This window comes from Rana temporaria, chromosome 2 (assembly GCF_905171775.1).
Source record: "Rana temporaria chromosome 2, aRanTem1.1, whole genome shotgun sequence".
In the NCBI taxonomy this organism is placed as follows: domain Eukaryota; kingdom Metazoa; phylum Chordata; class Amphibia; order Anura; family Ranidae; genus Rana; species Rana temporaria.
In genome coordinates this window covers 327277479-327298036 of record NC_053490.1, presented here as the reverse complement: position 1 = coordinate 327298036, position 20558 = coordinate 327277479, and the positions used below count along the sequence as shown (strand labels likewise).

General features: G+C 40.6%; 1 protein-coding gene across 1 annotated transcript in view; it reads left to right on the top strand.

The window, feature by feature from the left end:
- Positions 1-14111: 14111 nt before the first annotated feature.
- Positions 14112-20558, top strand: part of WNT2B (Wnt family member 2B) — a 144848-nt gene continuing 138401 nt past the window's right edge. The window contains exon 1 of the mRNA XM_040337487.1: positions 14112-14937. Coding sequence (XP_040193421.1) covers positions 14762-14937 — 176 coding nt within the window. The 5' untranslated portion in view covers positions 14112-14761. The remainder of the gene's footprint in view (positions 14938-20558) is intronic.

The following is a 20558-nucleotide window of genomic DNA, read 5'->3' as shown; positions in this document are numbered from 1 at the left end:
CTTATTTACAAAAAAATTAACAGAAACAAATAAAAACGTATTTTTTTTAAAAAAATTTCAGTCTTTTTTTAGTTGTTGCGCAAAAAAAAAAAACGCAGAGGTGATCAAATACCACCAAAAGAAAGCTCTATTTGTGGGGAAAAAAGGACGCCAATTTTGTTTGGGTACAGTGTAGCATGACCGCGCAATTGCCATTCAAAGTGCGACAGTGCTGAAAGCTGAAAATTGGCTTGGGCGGGAAGGTGCGTAAGTGCCCTGTATGGAAGTGGTTAATTTACCTAAAAAATCAAAGGAATAAAGAGTTGCCCAGCAAAAGGGTTCACAGCCATAGTAGTTCCACCTAAATTCAGTCACCTGTTTTTTAACTTACATTTCCTGAGAAATTTCCAAATTTCTGTCGACAACTGGGTTCCTTCTTTCCTGCATCACAAGCAATTAATTATTTTCTGGACTCATGTCCCCACCCTTTACTTTTGATCAACATCTACACTCAACTTGTTGGGCTCTCCTGTGGTTTTACACAGGCTTCTGGTTGGCTTATCAAAGGTTTCCTACTGGCTTTTACTGAAACTACTCACAAATGTGGGTAGGGTATGAGCATGAAACAGAAAAAGTGATTTCCCGAATTTGGTGTTGCTGCTGCAACTAAATGAGGTCTTGCAGTAGAATGGATCTTTTAGCAAATTAATAAAGGGAAATCACTAAAGGCTGTGGAGAAGAGTGTTTGGCAACAAAACTTTGTTAAACAGTGTTGTCATGCCTTACCTTATAAGGCCCCGTACACACGGCAGAATTCAGCCAGAAACTCGATCAGAGCTGAATTCTGCCGAGAAACCCGGCGTATGTACACTTTCGGCCAAGGAAGCCGACGAGTTCCTCGTCGAGCCAAATAGAGAACATGTTCTCTATTTCCTCGTTGTTCAATGAGGAAAGTTGGCTCGCCGAGAACCTCGGCGGCTTCACACAGAACTCGACGAGCAAAACAATGAGTTTTGCCCTTCGAGTTCCTCGGACGTGTGTACGAGGCCTAATACATTGTAGTATATGGCAATATAGCACATATAGTAGCAAAATAGTGCATAATGACATGGCACCAAAGTAAAAAGGTAGATTCCAACACAGCAACATGGTACATCTATGTAACATTGTATATCTAAACATTACATCTCAGTAAAATGGTATATGGCAGCATGAAACTTGAGCAACATCTACCTCAGTAATATAGTAAGTGGCAATGAGACATTTGTGTGCTATGATTTATAGAAACAGGGCACCTTTGTAATATTCAGCCATGTTAATGCCCCCAAAAATCCTCCCTCACTTGGCCATCTTGCATATTGTAAGAAATCCCAGAACAGCTGCCTTTTAATGCAGTCTCTACCCCAGTGCTAGGGGTTTCAAAAAGAATGCAGCCAAAAAGTGTTGATTCCTCTTGTGCTGGAAGAGGACTTAACTGGAAATTTGTTTCTTGAGCCTTTACTGTGAAGTGGAGCAGGGGCGGACTGACCATTTGGGCCCTCAGGCACTGCCCGAGGGCCCCATGCCACTAGGGGGCCCCATTAGGGTTGCCAGTCTCAGTAAAACCAGGGACAGTATGTGAAAATCTGTGTTTTTAAAAAAAATCCCAAGATTATAGCTGCCCCGCCTCTCCAGTACCCTTTCAGTGTGTGTATGTGTATTCTGTGTGTATGTATACTGTGTGTGTAAATTGTGTGTCTATACTGTGTATGTATACTGTATGCGTGTGTGTATACTATGTGGCCCCATAATCTATTGCCTGGGGGTCCCATAATCTCCTATTGCCTTGGGGCCCCATAATCTCCTATTGAATAGGGGCCCCATAATCTTGTATTGTCTGGGGGCCCCATGAGTTGTCAGTCCGCCCCTGAAGTGGAGCCATTTGGGACTACTGTACACATAACTATCATGGCTCTGGTCCTACTGATAAGCAAGTTGGCAGCTCTCCTCTTCATTAATGGGTGGCTGAAAGGTAAATCTGAGAGGTAATAGGGCTACAGAGATAAGGTGCACCTCCTACTAAACCCTGGGTATAATGTTCCATGAGGCTTAAGTCACTAGGTGGTGGCGGCAAAGACCAGTATATGTGACTTGTAAAGCAAGGAGCAACTAGGGATGCAAGAAGCATTTTCAGTTTTTTCTAGAGGCTGAAAAACGTTGGCCCAGATTCAGGTAGAATCGCGCAATATTTGCGTGGGCAAAGAGCAAAAATTTTTCTCTGCGCCCACGCAAATATTGCGCTTTGCCCGCGATTCACGGAGCAATTGCTCCGTAAATTGCGCGGGCGATATGTTAATCAGCCGTGCGTAAGGCTGCCTAATGTAAATGATCCCGCCGGGGGCGGGAATCATTTAAATTAGGCGTGCTCCCGCGCCGAGCGAACAGCGCATGCTCCGTCGGGAAACTTTCCCGACGTGCATTGCGGCAAATGACATCGCAAGGACGTCATTTGCTTCTAAGTGAACGTGAATGGCGTCCAGCGGCATTCACGGTTCACTTACGTAAACGACGTAAAATTTGAACGTCGCGAGTGGGAAGCGCAGCTATACTTTAGCATTGGTTGCGCCTGCTATTAGCAGGAGCAGCCTTATGCTAAAGTGGCCGTACGGAAACTCCGTACCTTGCGTGCGCAGGGCCCGCGCAACTTTTGTGAATCGGTGGTAGTATGCAATTTGCATACTATACGCCGATCACAAAGGCCGCGCCCCCTAGCGGCCAACGCAAGAATGCAGCCTGGGATGTGAAGGCATAAGGAGACTTATGTCTGTCACATCCTAGGCTGCAGTCGGTGTAACGAGGTTCCTGAATCAGGAGCACTCGTTACACCGGAGCAAGTAAGCCCTTGCGCCGCGCAACCTATGGTTGCGCGGGCGCAAGTGCTTCTTGAATCTGGGCCTTTGTTTTTTACATCCCGGAAAATTATCGTGTGTACGCGGCATAACTTGAAATAGAGTGGAGCAGAGATTTCCCACCAGAGTTTAGGACTAATATGAGGAGTAGGGTATTTATTCTATAAATCAGTATTTCATTTTTTAACTGATTTATTCTGTGGAGAATACATTTTGTAGATCCATGCCAAATTATTTGTACCCCTAGATCTTGAAAGAAATACACCTAGAAGATTTCATTGGATGACATTTGTTGCAAATGCATGCTATTTTTAGAGGAAAGTAAAAGCACAAAACTTTCCCCCCCCATATAATTATTTGCCCTCTTTCATTAATATTATAATATAATGGATCTTTACAGGACTTGACCTGCTATGGCTTCTTTGCAGGGTATTGTAATGTACATGAACATTTTCCCTTACAGCATCTTCCATAGTTCAACAAATATGAGACATGTGTGCTGAAGACATTTCCTTATAAGTATCCCAGAAAACCAGTGAATCGCGCTATCAGCCAATATTAACAGCAATTTACAAGTCAAATAGAAGTTTATAAATTACTTCCAGCGAAACCACAGTTATGTTTATTTTGTGAAAACTACAAATCTGTTCGTAAAGAAAATGATCGCTCGCCCACTGTAAGTGAACACACATGTATGATGATAATAAACAAAATACAGTGCAGAGCAGCAATAATAAAACATAACAAGCACCATCGCTAATAGCAGTAAGCAGTGGGATGGCCATATACTGATCAACTGGCTGAAATTTGCTTTGTGGATGGCCCTGTAGGCACTCTCCCACCTGACATCTAAAAAATATCAGAACCCAGGTAGAAAAGTTTTGGCCAAGTAAGATCAGATGCAGTCACTGTTCAGAGCTGAATTCTGCCGAGAAACCCGGCCGTGTGTACACTTTCGGCCGAGGAAGCCGACGAGGACCTCGGCGAGGAAATGGAGAACATGTTCTCTATTTCCTCGTTGTTCAATGGCAAAAGTCGGCGGCTTCCACACTGAACTCGACGAGGAACTCGATGTGTTTGGCACGTCGAGTTCCTCGGTCGTGTGTACGGGGCCATAGAATAAAATAGCCACAGAGGGAGATTTGTCCATCTGTGGAAATGCAAGCCAAATGAACAAAAAAACTATCTGTGTATGGCCAGACTCAATGCTTTCTAAAGATAGTTCAAAATTAACCGGAGCAAGAGAAACATTTATCTGTTGGCCGTAGGAACCAAATACTGTATGTGTTTACTGTTGTATTATAAACTGAACTTTAAGAATGGCAATAGGAATCTGATGGCACGATTGTGCGCTGTGAGCCCCCAAAACACTTTCACTTTTTATTGTGATATTGCTAAAGAACCATTAAAACATTTTTGATTTTTTACACCGTTGGCTTGGAAACCCTCCTGTTTTTTTATGCTTTAATGTAGCCAACCTGGCGGTATGATTATGTCAGATTTTTGCGTCTCAAGGCGGTACAATTGTTTTGCATAGAAATTTGGGGTTCTTCTAAGTAGGCCTGTAATACTTAGTAATAACACACCTAAATCTGTCCAAACGAGAGTCTAGTATACATTCCGGGTATGATAAAGTTTGAATCACAAAATCATAAATGATAATATAATAAATAACTATAAATAATTATAAAAAATAATAATATAATAATAATAAAATAAATGTCTCCACAATTCACTATCGCTCAATTCTGCAAGTGTTCTAATTTACCATAACTGTTTTCTAGCTGGTCTAAAACCACTTTTAATGTAAAGGGACACTTTTTGGTTGCCATGGACAATCTCAAGTTACCAGGCAGAAAGAACAGTATATATAATATAAAAGGGCACTGGACAAAGCACTAGGGACAAAAAGGATGTAAAATTATTTGATACAGTAATGCAATCTGTAAAATTATGAATTTTGTACTTTTTGAATTTGAAGCTGGGCTCCGCCCCCATGCGTTGCGACCCTCACAGGGAACGGAGCCCGGCACACAGAGGCATCGGACTGAGGACACTGCCCACGGACACAGCAGGGGCACATGGCAGGGTCCTGGGGATAAGGTAAGTAACCTGCACCAGGATTCTGCAATGCAATCCCAAGTGTGATTCGGGGTTACTGCTAATGGTACTAAAATTTAAGCCAAGCCCGAGCCACACTTGGGATTACCGACAGGGAGTTTAAGCAGCCTTGGGTTGGTTTAGTCCCTATGACATAGGGTTCATTTACTAAAGGGTTTGAGACTTTTTTTTTGCTTACTTACCAAGGTCAATCTTCACTTTGAAAAATGTATGTCTATTTTGCCAACTGAATCTTGTATAGTTAGCCTAGTTGAAAAAAGACACAAGTCCATCTAGTTTAACCAATATGTTAGAAAATAAGATGAAGCTATGTTTATTCTAATCTTTTGCTGAGCATGTAACCCATATGTGCAGCAGCAGAGCAGGTGAGCCTTAACCATCACATGCCACATATATGCATCCATGGGGGCCCATGTTTCTGTACTAAGTCACTGAGTGCTCCCAGTGCAATGATCAAGCTGTCACAGACAGCTACCAATCTCTGTTATTGATCGGGGTAACAGAGTGGGTTCCAGACCACATGACCACTGTGACAGTCAATCACAGTAATCACGTCCTCCCTTCCTTAACAAATACTTAAAAAAACACTGGTAGGCATCAGGAAGGTATTACGGTATATACCCAAACATGTGCTAATCCGGTTGTATTCTTTAAATTCTCCCTTGCACGTGATTGGATATTCAAAGAGAACACAGACCATATTAGATAACGTTCACTAGCAGGATGAACAACCTCTACTTCTTTAGCAAATCGATCCCAATTCAATTTTCCATTTGCTGGCATAGAAAGTAGAGACATTTGTTATAGCAACTAATCAAGATCATTTTCTCTCTTGTATAAATGTACAGGCAGTGTGATGACAAAAAAAATCACTTTGAAGTTTTAATTCTGAATGAAAGGAACAGTCAATCCAAAAATAATAGTTCAGTTGTATGTGTAGTTTTAAATTCCTGCAGGATTCTCCATTGGAAACCCTAGCAACAGATCCTACAACAGATCACAACAGCTTATGACGTGATCCTGACGGTAGTTGTGAGATTACTGCTTCTCTGTTGTAAGATCTTTAGATGTACCCTTTGTCATAAGGAGAGGGACAGCTACAGACCTTTTTAACAATGGGTATGCTTGCTGATCCATGACCCTGGTCTCTTGTCAGCCCATCATCCACTCCTGTGCCACATGGCCCATGGTCTCAATTTCTCCCCTAATCTATACTGCATGGGGTTACCTGCACAAAAATAAATAATCAATTGATGTATTATTTAACCTTAGTACCTCCAAATGAAGCTTTTTTTTTTTGCGAAACATGTTGAGATACGCCTCCACCTACTACTTTATGTCAATGAAGGAACTGATGTGACCATATTGGGTTTTTACCATCTATGTACTAATTATTATAAATGTGGGGTGTATGTTGAAAGACCCTGCATCAGTATGTAAAAAATGCAGAGGGGAGGCTTTGTATCAGGTGGTTAAGCACTGTGACGAGTTTTTAAAGAGGGTTTTTAATAATGTAAACACAGTAAATGATATAATCTTGTGTATGGTATCTGTGCATTTGTTAAATCATAACTAATGGGACTTTAATTATGCCTCAAAAAAACAAAACAACAAACCATGAAAATGCAGGTACTATTTATCGTTGCGAAATTCCATATTAAAAAATGTCTAAAGGACATTAACAAACAACGAGTAGTAAAATACAGTACAACGAGAATACAGTGAGGTCATTAAGAATAGAGCTCAATTAAGAGATGTAAATGAGGCCGATACATGGGTCTATGCATTTGTCTTTTGATACCCTCTTAATAATTGATACACGTATGTAGGTTATGGACCTCAAGAACATCTCATATCACCGCATCACGAGGCATAAAATCATGTGGTGCTTTAACTACTCCTCATCTACCAAAAAATAAAATAAAAGGTTTGGGGCGAATTAACTCTTTGATTTATATAAGGTATTTTGAAAGCACTAAAAGCTGTTTTTGTAAAACGTACTAATTAAGCAAGAAAATTCTTAGGCCCCTTTCACACCTAAGCATTTTAAAGCACAATCTGAAGCTGTACCAGAAGTTCTTCAATGCTTAACGCTAAGATTTCAATTATATTCATCGATGCCTGTTCATACTGGAGCATAGTGTTACTTACCATATTTATCAGCGTATATCACGCACAGGCGTATAACACGCACCCTAACTTTATAAGGGAAGTTTCAGGAAAAAAACTTTCCACAGCCCCCTGCGTATAACAAGCAGGCAAAGTTTACTCTCTATTTTCAGGGTAAAAAAGTGAGTGTTATACTCCAATAAATACAGTACTTAATTTTGGTACAATCTTCTTTTGGGGGCAGATTCATGCATATTGGCTCCAAATTACTTTAATATGAGTGTCTGCAAAATGCACAGAAATGTGCGTAACACCCATTTTTATGCACATTTTCTTGCCTAGTAACTAGTTTTCCATTGTCTAAAAATTTAATTAAATAAAATACTGAAAACTGGGCAAAAATGTGCAAACACACCTGTACAAATATCCCCCCAAAAATTTCCTCAAAATGACCAAAGACGCATAGTTCGAGTGTGAACGGAGCCTTTTTTCCCTTTAGTTTTACTTGGTGTTCCACTTAAAGTGGTTGAAAAGCAGAATGTTTTTTTATCTTAAAGTGGATGTAAATCCACTCTAATCCTTTCTAAACTACTGCCATAGTGCTGATCTATAAGGATATACACGCCTCCTGCATATATCCTTACCTGTCAAATGTCTCCCCTCTGTCTGTTATAAGAACTGAAAAACTAAAGATTCTGTGGGTGGGTATGTTGTCTGGAGCTCGGTGGGTGGAGTCGTGATGTCAGTAGACTCCCGCCCACCTCTATACTCCCCTTGTCAACATGCATTTTCTCCTGTGTATTCCTTAGGCCTTGTACACACGGTCGTTCCAAACCAATGAGAATGGTCCGACTGACCGTTTTCATCGGTTCACCTCTGAAATGGCCTGACGGCCTGATATGCGTTCACACCATCGTTCCAAAAACCAATCGGGTCAGAATGCGGTGACGTCAAACACAACGACGTGCTGAATAAAACAAAGTTTAATGCTTCCAAGCATGCGTCAACTTGATTCTGAGCATGTGCGGGTTTTGAACCGATGCTTTTCTGTACTAACCATCGGTTTGGACCGATCGGGCAGCGGTCCATCGGTTCGGTTTTGAAGCATGTTTTAAAATTTTGGACCGAAGGAAAACAGACCGATGGCCTATACACACGGTCGGTTTGAACCGATGAAACTGAACCTCGGTCCATTCTCATCGGTTTTGTCCGACCGTGTGTACGGGGCCTTACACTAAATTCTGCTATGATCACGAACATCCAGTCAAAATCCAGAAAAGTAACCACATGACTTCAGAAAAGGAGTGGGGGTGGGAATTGAAAAATAATGCCTGTCTGAGGCTCGTGCATGAGATATGTAAATAACCTGTCATTCACAGCAAGGGGGAAGAACAGACAAATGTTTTCTCCTGTTTGTCCGTTTATCTCACTGAAAAAAGAAAAGAGGATTGCTCAGAGCTGGATTAACTCTGTGTGGCAAGACTGGGCACAGATGATATGAAATCTTATACTCTACATTGTGACAGCAAAAAAAATTGGGTTTACATCCACTTTAATGCATTCTATGCATTAAGATAAAAAAAGTCTGTGTGCAGCAGCCACCCTAATACTTACCTCAGGTCCATCTAGATCCAGAGATGTTGCAGCAGTGTCTCAGCTGCCCGGGGGTCCCCTGCTTAGTGGCTGAGACAGCAGCATTGTGCCACTGGCTCCCGCTGCTGCCAGTCAAAGTCAGTCAGCCAATGAGGAGAGAAAGGTGGTGGGTCGCAAGAGGCACCGAAGAGGGACCCAAGAAGAGGAGGATCGGGGCTGCTCTGTGCAAAACCACTACACAGAGCAGTTAAGTATGAAATGTTTGCTATTTAAAAAATAAATAAATAAAATAGACTTTAGTATAATTTTAACCACTTCCCATCCTTAGGATGTACCTGTACATCCTTGGATGGCAAGGGTGATAGCTCAGTCATGGCTGCAGCTGCAGTTATGACCAAGATATCATTTTTTTTAAAGCTGGTGATTACTTTCAAAGTAAACCTAGCGGTTATAGAGCCTCTGGATTACTTTTACAGTCAGTGGAAGGGGGTCCTTTCCGCAGCAGTTGACTTTATCAGGCCCTCCCGTCCAACTGGGGACCTAGATAAAGATATGACCATCAGCATCTGCTTCCTAGGACACAGAGAGAGAATCTGATGTTGTTCCTCCCACTGTTTGGCGTCAGAAACTGAACGCGATGTGGATTTTGTCACTTTCAGTTTCAGTCACATGTAAACAAACCGTTATGTTTGTAAAAGCATCTGATCAAACTGATCTTGGTTTGATCAGATGCTTTGGAGGGCAGAGGAGAGATGTGGGGTCTAATAGACCCCACATCTCTCTATAAAGAGGACCTGTCATATCCCATGCTATCACAAGGGATGTTTTTATATTGTTTAAAGGATAACTCTACTTTCATGGGAAAGAAATAGCAAATAAAAATCATAATAATATAGCATATACAAGTCATATTGTAATTGAATGTTTTTAAAAATTACCTTTCCTTTTCAATATGAAGCTCAGTAATTTTCTGACAAATGCAATGCAATATGGCTACCTGGAGGTGTTCTGTGCACAGAACACCCCCCAGAAACATAGTTCCCTTCTTGTGGGATTGGCTCACTGATTTTCCTGCACTAAGATACAAGTCAGATATCGGGCATTCCCTGCAACAAAAATGTCATTTTTGGTGAGATACTTTCAAAAGGAAATCACATCTAAACGGATGCAGACCCTGAAATGTTCCTTATTAGAGCTCTGCAGGTTCAGCAGCTGGTTGATAATTATGGAACCACTCCCATTAGACTCACTTACCACATGAACACAGACTAACACCCATGGATTTCTTCAGAATAACAAAAGGTAGAAATTTGCAGCAAAGTTTGGTAAAATCCTTGTAATGTGCATAGTTCACCCAGAGAGGGGATGTTTTTTTCCACAAAGGTGGAAAAAAATTATGATACAGTGTAAAATTTTAAAAGAAATAATAATTGTGTAGCGCCTGGTTATTTCCAAGTACCGGTGCTTTGTTAAATTTAGAGGGGGATCAGAGAGTTAATTGGCTCTAATCCAGTTAATCTGTTAAATTGGGTCTCTGTCACAGCTTGGCTGTGCTGTGGGCTTATTCTGTTGTTCCTGGGGTGCTGTTCCCACCCCAGGACGATAGGTGGCAGCAGTGGAGTCGAGGTTTCAGTGCTTTTCCCCAGCAGCCTATCTGGAGGATTTCTCCTAGCTGTGCATGCTGGGGGAGGGTATTTATGAGACAGACACCATTGGTCTGGGTCCTTCTTCGAGTGCGGCACCCACCTTTAGGGTGACTGCATCACGGGGCCCCGGCGAAATGGCCTTCCAGGCGGGGGTGCGCGTGCCACACAGTGTTCCTGGTTTCCGTGACCATGTTGGTCCGGAACATTTAAAGTTGTGGTGGGGCCCCAGTAATCGACTGGGTCCCCAATCTTGAGAAGATCCCAAGCGAGATAGCTGTTCAGTGGGGAGTCCATCTGAGGAGAGCCAAGAGAGACTGGCAATCCAATAGGGTCTCGACAATCCATCGGGGATCAAGGGAACCGAATACTGAAAGGATGGACGTTGGTCACCTGTCAGTCGGTAATCTGTAAACTACCTGAAGGAGATCCAGGCCAAAGTCTATTAAGAAGGATTACCTCCGCTACCTCAATCCTAAGGAGGGTCTGTGGCAGAGATTTTTCCCTGTAAGTTCCGAGTGATACTCTGGCTGCCAGGTCAGAGAGAGAGACCTGTCCGGGTACGCTATACCCACTCTGGCTGGAGTGGCGAACAAGACCAAGGGCCAGATTCTCAAAAGAGATATGACGGCGTATCTCCAGATACGCCGTCGTATCTCTGAGTTGCGCCGTCGTATCTATGCGCCTGATTCTTAGAATCAGTTACGCATAGATTTCCCTTAGATCCGACAGGCGACAAGTCTCTTACGCCGTCGGATCGTAACTGCATATTTACGCTGGCCGCTAGGGGCGTGTACGCTGATTTACGCGGCAAAATATGTAAATCAGCTAGATACGGGAATTCACGAACGTACGCCCGGCCGACGCAGTTACGCCGTTTACGTTAGGCTTTTCCCGGCGTAAAGTTACCCCTGCTATATGGTGGCGTAAGTGCGGCATACCAATGTTGGCCGTCGTTCCCGCAACGAAATTAGAAAATTTTACATCATTTGTGTAACTCGTCCGTGAGAGGGGCTGGACGTAATTTACGTTCACATCAAAACCAATACTTCCTTGCGGCGTATTAGGAGCAATGCACACTGGGAGATTTCCACGGACGGAGCATCGAGAAAAACGTCAATCACGTCGGGTCACAGAACATTTGAATTAGGCCCCCCTGTCCCACATTTGATATAGGCGGGCTTACGCCGGCCGATTTAGGCTACGCCGCCGCAACTTACGGAGCAAGTCCTTTGAGAATACAGCACTTGCCCGTCTAAGTTGCGGAGGCGTAACGTAAATCGGATACTGTACGTTACGCCCGCGCAAAGATACGCGGATGTACGAGAATCTGGCCCTAAGTGTTGTTGGAAGCAGGACTGTTTCTCTATTCCTACGCCTGAATCTGCTATTTCTCCTTTTACTGACAAATGCACCACAAAGTTTATTGTTTTTACCCGGCTGGGTAATAAAGAGCACAGAAAAAGACACCTGTCGTGGACATTCCATTACTGCTACATTCACCATATACCCTTAGGCGGCGGAGGAGTCATGAGGTAACATGCCACCCAAAGCAAACCAGCAGCTCCTTCGTGGGTAGTGCTACAATAATAAAAAAAATAGAGCTCCTCTGTGCTAATGCGCAAATGTGAATGTGCACATAGGTCCCACAAGCATATGTACACAGTGATCGCACCACACATGTGAAGTATCACCGTGAACGTCAGAGCGAGGGCAAGAATTTCCTGTGTAGTTCTAAACTGGTAAATTGTAAAGTCTTTTTAAGAGTCACCTATGGAAATTTTTTGTAGGAGAGGAATGTCAGAATTGGCCCCAACTGGAGGTGGTAAACAGACCAAGCTGTCCAGCAAAGGTGGCAGTTAAAGGGCTGAGACAAACCATTTAATACTGACAGGTATGCTTATAATGTTTACCTTTTATTTATCAAAGAAAAAAGGAGAAGTTCTGGAACTGAGAGAAAACATTTCAAACAGGCATAGTATTTATTTCATGAAAAATACATTACAGGACCATTGAGTAGTGGATGCATATGGATTATTTTTGAAGAATAAGGATATTGTTTAATGTCACTTTAAAGATTGGTAAACTGAAATATATATTACTTTTTTTTTGGTCGGGGGGCTGACATTAACAGCCCCACGTACTTTTACTGCGGCAGGGAAATGATTGGACACAGCGGGAGCCAATCAGAGGGTCTGTCGGACCCGATGCGCACCAACACCCGGCGATCTTTCCCGAGAATGACATTCAGCCTATGTAAACAAGGCAGTTTGATGTTCTGTCAGAGGGGAAGAAACACAGATATCTCTCTTTCCCCAGTCAAAGCATCTTCCACACAGTTAGCAAGCGCTCCCTAGGAGCACATTAAATCATTTTTTATCGCCCCAAAGTTAACCCTTTCCCTGCCAGTGTCATTAGTACAGTGACAGTGCATTTTTTAGCACTGATCATTGTATTGGTGTCACTGGTCCCCAAAAAGTGTCACTTAGTGCCAGATTTGTCTTCTGCATTGTCGCAGTCCCGCTAAAAATCGAAGATCTCTGGCAATACTAGTAATAATAAAAACGTTATAAAAATATCCCATAGTTTGTAGACGCGATAACTTTTGCGCATACCAATTAATATGCGCTTATTGGGATTTTTTTTAGCAGAATACATATTGGCCTAAATTGATGAAGAAATTACATTGTTTTGCTTTTTTTTATTGCATATGTTTTTTTAATTGTTGCTCTTTTTTTGTTTATAGCGCAAAAAATAAAAAACGCAGATGTGATCAAATACCACCAAAACAAAGCTCTATTTGTGGGGAAAAAAGACATACATTCTTTGGGTACAGCGTTGCATGAACGTGCAATTACCAGTTAAAGTAGCGCAGTGCTAAATTGCAAAAAGTGCTCTGGTCAACAAGGGGTTGAAACCTTCCAGGGCTGTAGCGGTTAATACCGATTTCCACCCTAAAAATAAAAAAAAACTAAATCCTTCAAACAACAATAGAAAAAAAATTTTTTACTCACCAGAAAGGGCGGTTGCTATGCGGAACTTGCTAATCTGCCTCTTCCTCCACCGTGGCAGGTCTTTTTCCTCGTCCTCCTCGCGGTGTCTTCTGGAGAATGTGGCGCGCTGCCTTCTGGGAACTGTGTGTATCCCAGAAAGCAGACACCCATTCACAAAGCGGCGTTAGCCTCGCGCATGCGCAGTAGAAAACGGGCAGTGAAGCTGCAAGGCTTCACTGCCTGTTTGCCTTACTGAGGATGACGGCGCCGGGACCCTCCACGATCAAGGGGTCGGCCTCGCGCGGGGGGGGGGGGGCTGACATCGCGGGCGCCTAGGACAGGTAAGTGTCCTTATTAAAAGTCTACAGTGATTGTAGCTGCTGACTTTTAAATAAAAAAATGCGGGTGGAATCCCGCTTTAATGATGTCATAAACACTGTTCAGAAGCCACATCAATAATGTATTTTCATGTCAATAAGCAAGAAATTGATATGTGATATAAATCAATACTAAAGTAGTTACTTTTTGGTAAACACTACTACTGTAAATGTAAAAATAGATTTAGAAAGTAATCAATGTACACTAATTGTCAGAAAGAAAAACTCTGAGCATATAAAAGTTTGCTGTTTTTTTAGACAGTTATAGCAGCTTTCAGTAATCCAGCTGTTAGTAAAGGAAAGGTTTTTTTTTTCAGCAATGTTCTTGTGAAAACTGAAGGCACTAAGACCATGTAGACAGTGGCAGCCTAAAATCAGAGCACTGGCTATAACTGAATGCATGTGTCTTCCTCTTACTATCTGTGTGTCTATATCACAGCAGCAGGTGGTAGTATGCTGCTGCAACCCTTTGCAAAGGTAGCTCAGCCTATCCTCACCCATTGCAGAGGCACTTTTTTTTAAGGGGGAGTTTCAGCAAAGCCTGGGATCTGCTACCTCTCAAGTCAATTCAGGAATTCATCAAACTTTACTGTGTCCAGCAAGGCACAGAGAAGCAACTCAGACCATCCTTTCCTCTCCTCTTCATCACAAGCTCCGCAAGGCAGATTTCCTCAGCATCATCCTCCTGAACCTCTGGGTTTCCCTTCTGCGTCAGCCAGCTAAGTTCTCTTCACTTTAAGAATTTTTGCATCACTTAGAACTTTTTTTTTTTACTTTTTTTTGCTATATGTGAACTGTCTTACCACTGCAGTACCATTTCCCAGATCTACCTGACTACTATATTTCTTTGATGCATAGTTGCAAAAAAAAAGGAAAGTAAAACAATTATAAGTTTTATGGAAAAATATGTAAAGGAATAAAGATTTGGGTGATTTTTTTTTATTAGAAAGCAAACTTTTTAAAATTTCATGGAGTAAAGCACTTACCTGCATGATACTCTGGATTACTAGGTGACCTAGACTCTTTTCTGCAAAGCAAGTTGGGGAGACATAGTAACCATGACGGGTTTATCTCACCCCGGACAGAACCTTAGGAGTCACACTAAAGCTTCCAACCTAAAGCATTGTCATAGGACTGTGGCTTCATCAGAGAATGTCCAAACAAACTATAGGATGTATATTGCATATCTTCTCATTCTGCTCATTCTGACCCCAAGAGTGGACTCTTCCTGGTGGTAAGTCCTCTGCTTATTGCCTTAGGGCATCTGTCATTTACTCAATGTGTTTAAACAGTTAAAAGGCATGCAAGAAAAGAAGAGATTCCTTCTTTTTCGTTGTTGTTTTTTTTAAATACCTCGAAGGGATTAGATTTAAAAGACTACAGTTTTTTTTTTTTTTCAGTTTCCCTGAATAAACTTTCTCCTTAGATTTGCCACAGTTTAAATGCTGTACCTGCAATCAATCTCTTATACTCAGCAATCCCGGCACATTGACAAGCAAGCCTTTGTAGTTTTAGAAAATTATCACATTGTTTTATTTTCACAGATGTCCCACACCAAGTACAATTACTACAGAGAGTCGGATGCTGCTTTTTATCATCCACTCTAGCAAATAACTGCGCTGAGATCACAGAAATGTGGCCAGGGAGATATTGTGTGGTGTGAAGGCTTTGCAAGTATATTTTGGCTGTAACAATGATGTGGTGTAGATATTTGGTAAGGCAGCTGTTTGTTTTAAAGTTGATCTACTGGCATTCTTCAACAACGTGTGACTTGTAATAAGGTATTCAAGACATGCTGTAAAGGAGTTAAACCGATACACTGCAATTTGTATATTGAACCCACTGATCTGCGGGCAAGATAAAAGCTAGACAATAAGGTTGACCCCCTCAGGGCTTAGCAAATTCCTTAAGTCCAGACATTAAAATATTCATGCTACATTCTGAACATAGCTGATTCGCATGGCCATTTCTGGCACAGTCATGGCGCAAGACGCGAACTTGCAAAATAAGTGTGTTTTAATTTGTACGAATAGTATTTTCCGAGAGATTTTACATGTTGAATTGAATAGAAATGACATTAACCCTCAACTTTGCAGAATACGCCAGCCTAATTTGTACATTGCACAATTGTTTCTAACATTTATTTTTCATCTATTTATCATCCTGTTGTGTGTGTTTTAGCTATTTACTTTAATATTTTTAGGTATTTTAGGTATTTTTAGGTATTTAATATTTGTTATGTTCTTATGTGATTACTAATTACTAAAGTATTTATATACTTTTTACTTTTTTTAAAGTTATTAATGAATTTGTAAAGAAGTCGTTTATTTTGGTTTAGCAAACCAGTGTTGAAACATCCAATCAAGTGGAGAGGGGTTTCTTATCTATTACATTCCCTGCATGTGATTGGTTGTTTGAAATAAATCAATATCTTATCATTGGCAGTATATAAAAAAAAAATCTTCATTTCGTTGGAGCTGCTATTCAATGACGATTGCAAGTGAATGTGTGAGCAATGGTGGCCATGCACACTTTGATTTTATTATCCAACTGATGTGTGATCCCATCAAAATCGGAAATTGGTCCAATTAGCGTAAATCAGGTTTGATCAAACGTTTGATCAACCAGGACAAAAAAATGATCAATCGTGCTGCATCAACAGTAGCACTAAGATGCTTTATTCATGATTTTCGGACATATTTTGATTGATCAGGTTATCAGAATATCAATTACATTGATAAATACAACCGTTAGTTATCAATGTAATCAATAACTATGCATCTACAAAATCTACTTCCCCGCGTTTGTCATATGAATTGATAGGAATAATCAATCTATAGTCGACAATTCCTATCAGAAGAGATTAATCGGAAATTAAATCAATCATTCATCAAAGTGTGTATGGCCACCTTAAGTGTGTACTTAAAAAATAGCCTACCTTTATAATTTCTATGTCATAACACAAGCTTGTGATTTCTTATTTTTATTGTTTCCGTCATGCTTATTGAGAAACCAATTGTCAAGCTGGTGATTTTTTTTTTTTTTCTTGCTGATGATCCGAAAATATTTAAAAAGTCAGCAGTAAGAATAAAAGTAAACATGTAGCCTAAAACATTCAGATGACTTGAGTCACAGCGAGTCAGATGTAGGCAGCTGTAAATCAGAGCAGAAGAAGACACTACCGGTCAGAGAAAAGCTACTTTAGTCAGCAACACAAAACATTTTTGGGTGAAAATATATCATGTTCCCTTTAAAGTTCATTGCATTGGTTGATTACATATTTATTAAATGAAGATAAATCCTAAGCTGTAAAGATTACTACTCTGTATGGCACCAACATCTTCTGAAGCTTGTTATATTATATACCTGTCCAAAATCTAAAAAAAAAAGAAAGTGCACCTAGGTCCATAAAGTTTACAATTTGAGTAAAAAAATACAAAACATGTTAGGCAGGCACATGTTCAATAAAGCAAATTGGTTGTCAATTATTATGTAACAATTACATCAGTCATTTGCTTAACCTCTTGATCCTCCCTAAATCATTCCTGCACACAAAGACGAAAAAAAAAAAAAAAAGTTAGTAAAGAATAACTTTCCCTTAAAACTGAAATACACACATTTGTCAAAATATGTCATTTCTTTTTAAAAGCTTTGAATGTGTTTAAAATATTTGTAATATAAAATGTTAAAAAGAACAACTTCTATATGTCAGATTTTACATAATGCAAACCCATTTAAAAAAAAAAGTCTAATGTATTGTTTCTCTTTATTAGACTCTAGATGAACAATCCACATATTTAATATTAGAGGTCGTAAAATATAATACCAGAATACTGCTGGAGACTCTTAGCCAAGAGCTTATACAAATCCTAGTCTGCTCTGTGCTGCACAATCCACAGTATGAATGTTTAGCTGCTATTGTGTATGCGCAGCTAATAATAACATATATTAATTGACATCAGATAAGAATGTTCCTCCATACTTAGTAAATAAATGTTATATGGCTGGGATCTTTTTTTCCCCAAAAGGTGTACATGACTTTGGCATTGTCAGTTAAAGATTTGAAAATCAAGGTGTGCAGAAAACTTTTTATATAACAAATGGTTTGGTTAGGTACTAGGAAAATATACCTTCTTATTTTTGAATATTGTGTGTTTTGTTAACTTTCAGCAAAAACCACATCTAATTTTATAATTATTATCTATTATTATAATTATAAGTATTATTACTGTTATAGGAAATATCATTAGAGATTACTAAGCAATATAGCAAGAAACAAGCAAACATTTCATAACTATACAGGAAACAGAAAAGGACATCAGACATAATGGTTAACATTATGATTTTACTATATCTATGGGCTATTTAATAATAGAATTGCAGCAAAACGGGGCTTGCTTTTCATTGCTATTTCTGAACTGAAAGCTGATTCGCCCCTATGAGTTACTACACTAAACATCACCCAGGCTTCTGGAACTAACCTATTGGATAATTTTTCTTCACATTTACGCTTTGAGATGTTGGTCAGCATGAGCAACGTAGTTAAAAGATCTTTAATCCACCATGGTAAATGTCCAAATATATGGCCATTGCCCAAACAATTCCTGTATTACGTGTGGAGACATTGTATTGTGCAGGCAAGAAGATAAAAACATACTTGTCTAGGGACACCATCAACCATAGGGGGAGATTTACTGAAACTGGAGCACTCAGAACCTGTCGCAGCTGCGCATGGCAGCTTCTAACTTCAGCTTGTTCAATTAAGCTTTGACAACAAAACCTGGAAGCTGATTGGTTTCTATGAAAAACTGCACCAAATTTTGCACTTTCCAGTTTTAAGCCCTGTACACATGATCGTACCTTTGTCCGACCAAAATCACATCGGAATTCCCATCGGAGTAAAAGAGGACATGCTCTCTATCTACACTCCGATGGAGTTCATCTGAATTTCCGATGGAATTACTCAGATGGGGCATACACACGGTCGAAATTTCCGATGGAAAAAGTATGCCAGACTTTTTCCTTCAGAAATTTCGATAGTGTGTACGGGCTTTAGTAAATTAACCCCAAAGTGTCACTGAACTGTGGATTTGGCTAATGCAAGTACAGCCATCAAATAGTTGTTTTAACTCAAGGGTGCTCAACCAGTGGCCTGACCAGTGACCTGATGTGGCCCATGACCTCCTGCTCTGGGATGGAATAAAATAGAATAGAATACTGTTATTAAAGGTACGTTTTTATTACTAAAATCAAAGTGTGTGTGTATATATGGGCATATCTGTTCTGCAGTGGTTGCTGGGCTGCTTTCAAACTGATCCACAGATACAGAGAAGTGCACCTGTGGGTTACCTGCACTGAGCCATAGAATTCTATTACCTGCGAGTTTGGTGTGCTGAGAGTAGAGTGGGCTCTATAGAGTCGAGTGGGCTGCCATCCACCCACTTTACTCGTTGTGGCCCGCGACCATTTACCAAGTCGCTTAAGTGGCCCTTGCTCTTCAAAAGGTTGGGCACCCCTGTCTTAACTGAATGGCTTAGAACCAAATTAAACATTTTAAAACTGGGGGTTGTGTGTGCCCCCTGAAAGCAAGTTTAGTGAAAATCACAATTGCTTTGCTTTCTTGTGACAAAACACTAGAAAGAAGTGTTTCAACATGTTCCAACACGATTTGTTTAAATCTACAAACTTTTATTACTAAAGATAGGCATCAAATGGTATGCTATGGAAATCAGCGTTTAGCTCAAGCTGGAGATTCCTTAGTCTTTGCTCCACGTAAAATGTTGTGAGATACACCATGATATGTCAGAAAAAACTATCATGGCTATTGGTTAGCATTTATTTTGGCCTAACCTGCTAGGAAAACAAAAATAATCCACAACTTTTAAGTGCCAACTGGTGATCTTCCAAGTATAGGAATACAGTTTTACTGATTTGCCAATTCAGCGTTCCTCGCAGATAAGGAAATCACTGGAATCACTTTTGACCATTTAGCAGGACCTTGTTCAACTCCCTGCAAATGTGAATAGAAATTAATAGCCATGCACGAGCAGGGCAGCATCTAGATCACTAGCAAAAGGAGTTGAACTTCACATATTTTGGTGCCGTTAAATATGTTTGAAACTGCCCATAAAAAGCTCAATGTAATCTGTGCCATTGTGATCATTGGCATTGTGCTAAAGTTTTTCTTTTTTCTTTTCTTCTGGCAGATCCACTATTGGTGGCTATAATGGCACAGATCTCATACATTCTTTGTGTAGTTTTACATGCCTCTATCTGATCCAAAAAAAAGTGTGAATCACAGTTTTCTTTAAATGAGTTTCCTGTATTTTTTTCTCAAATAACATTTTATTAGTAACAGTTGCATACACCATACAAGAGCATGTGATATAGCAGGGGAAAAACTAAATAAAAATGAAGTACAAATCGTCGTATATTTCAATTCTTCAAGTAGTTACATATACGGTCTGTCGTTGTGCTCTTAAACAATATCTAACACGTATCTGAGGTTGGAAATGATGCATCATGGTAACATTCACTAGCATACAGCAAACTATAAAGAATAGAGGGTGTCACAGGAGTACTCACAACAGAGAAGAGAAAAGAGGGATAGAAAAAGAAAGAGAGAGGGGTCATCATGGCAGCTCATTCACCTGGTCATGGTGGATCCTCCCGAAGGTGCCATAGCTCCCAGACATTGTCGTAGGCATCCAGCTTGTCTCGTATCCTGGCAGTCATTCTCTCCATCAGATCCACATCCTTGATTCTAGCATGCAGAGCCTCAGGAGTAGGGGGGAGAGTGTTTTTTTCCAGTTTAGGGCTATAAGACAGCGGGCAGCTGTGAGGATATGGCGTGCC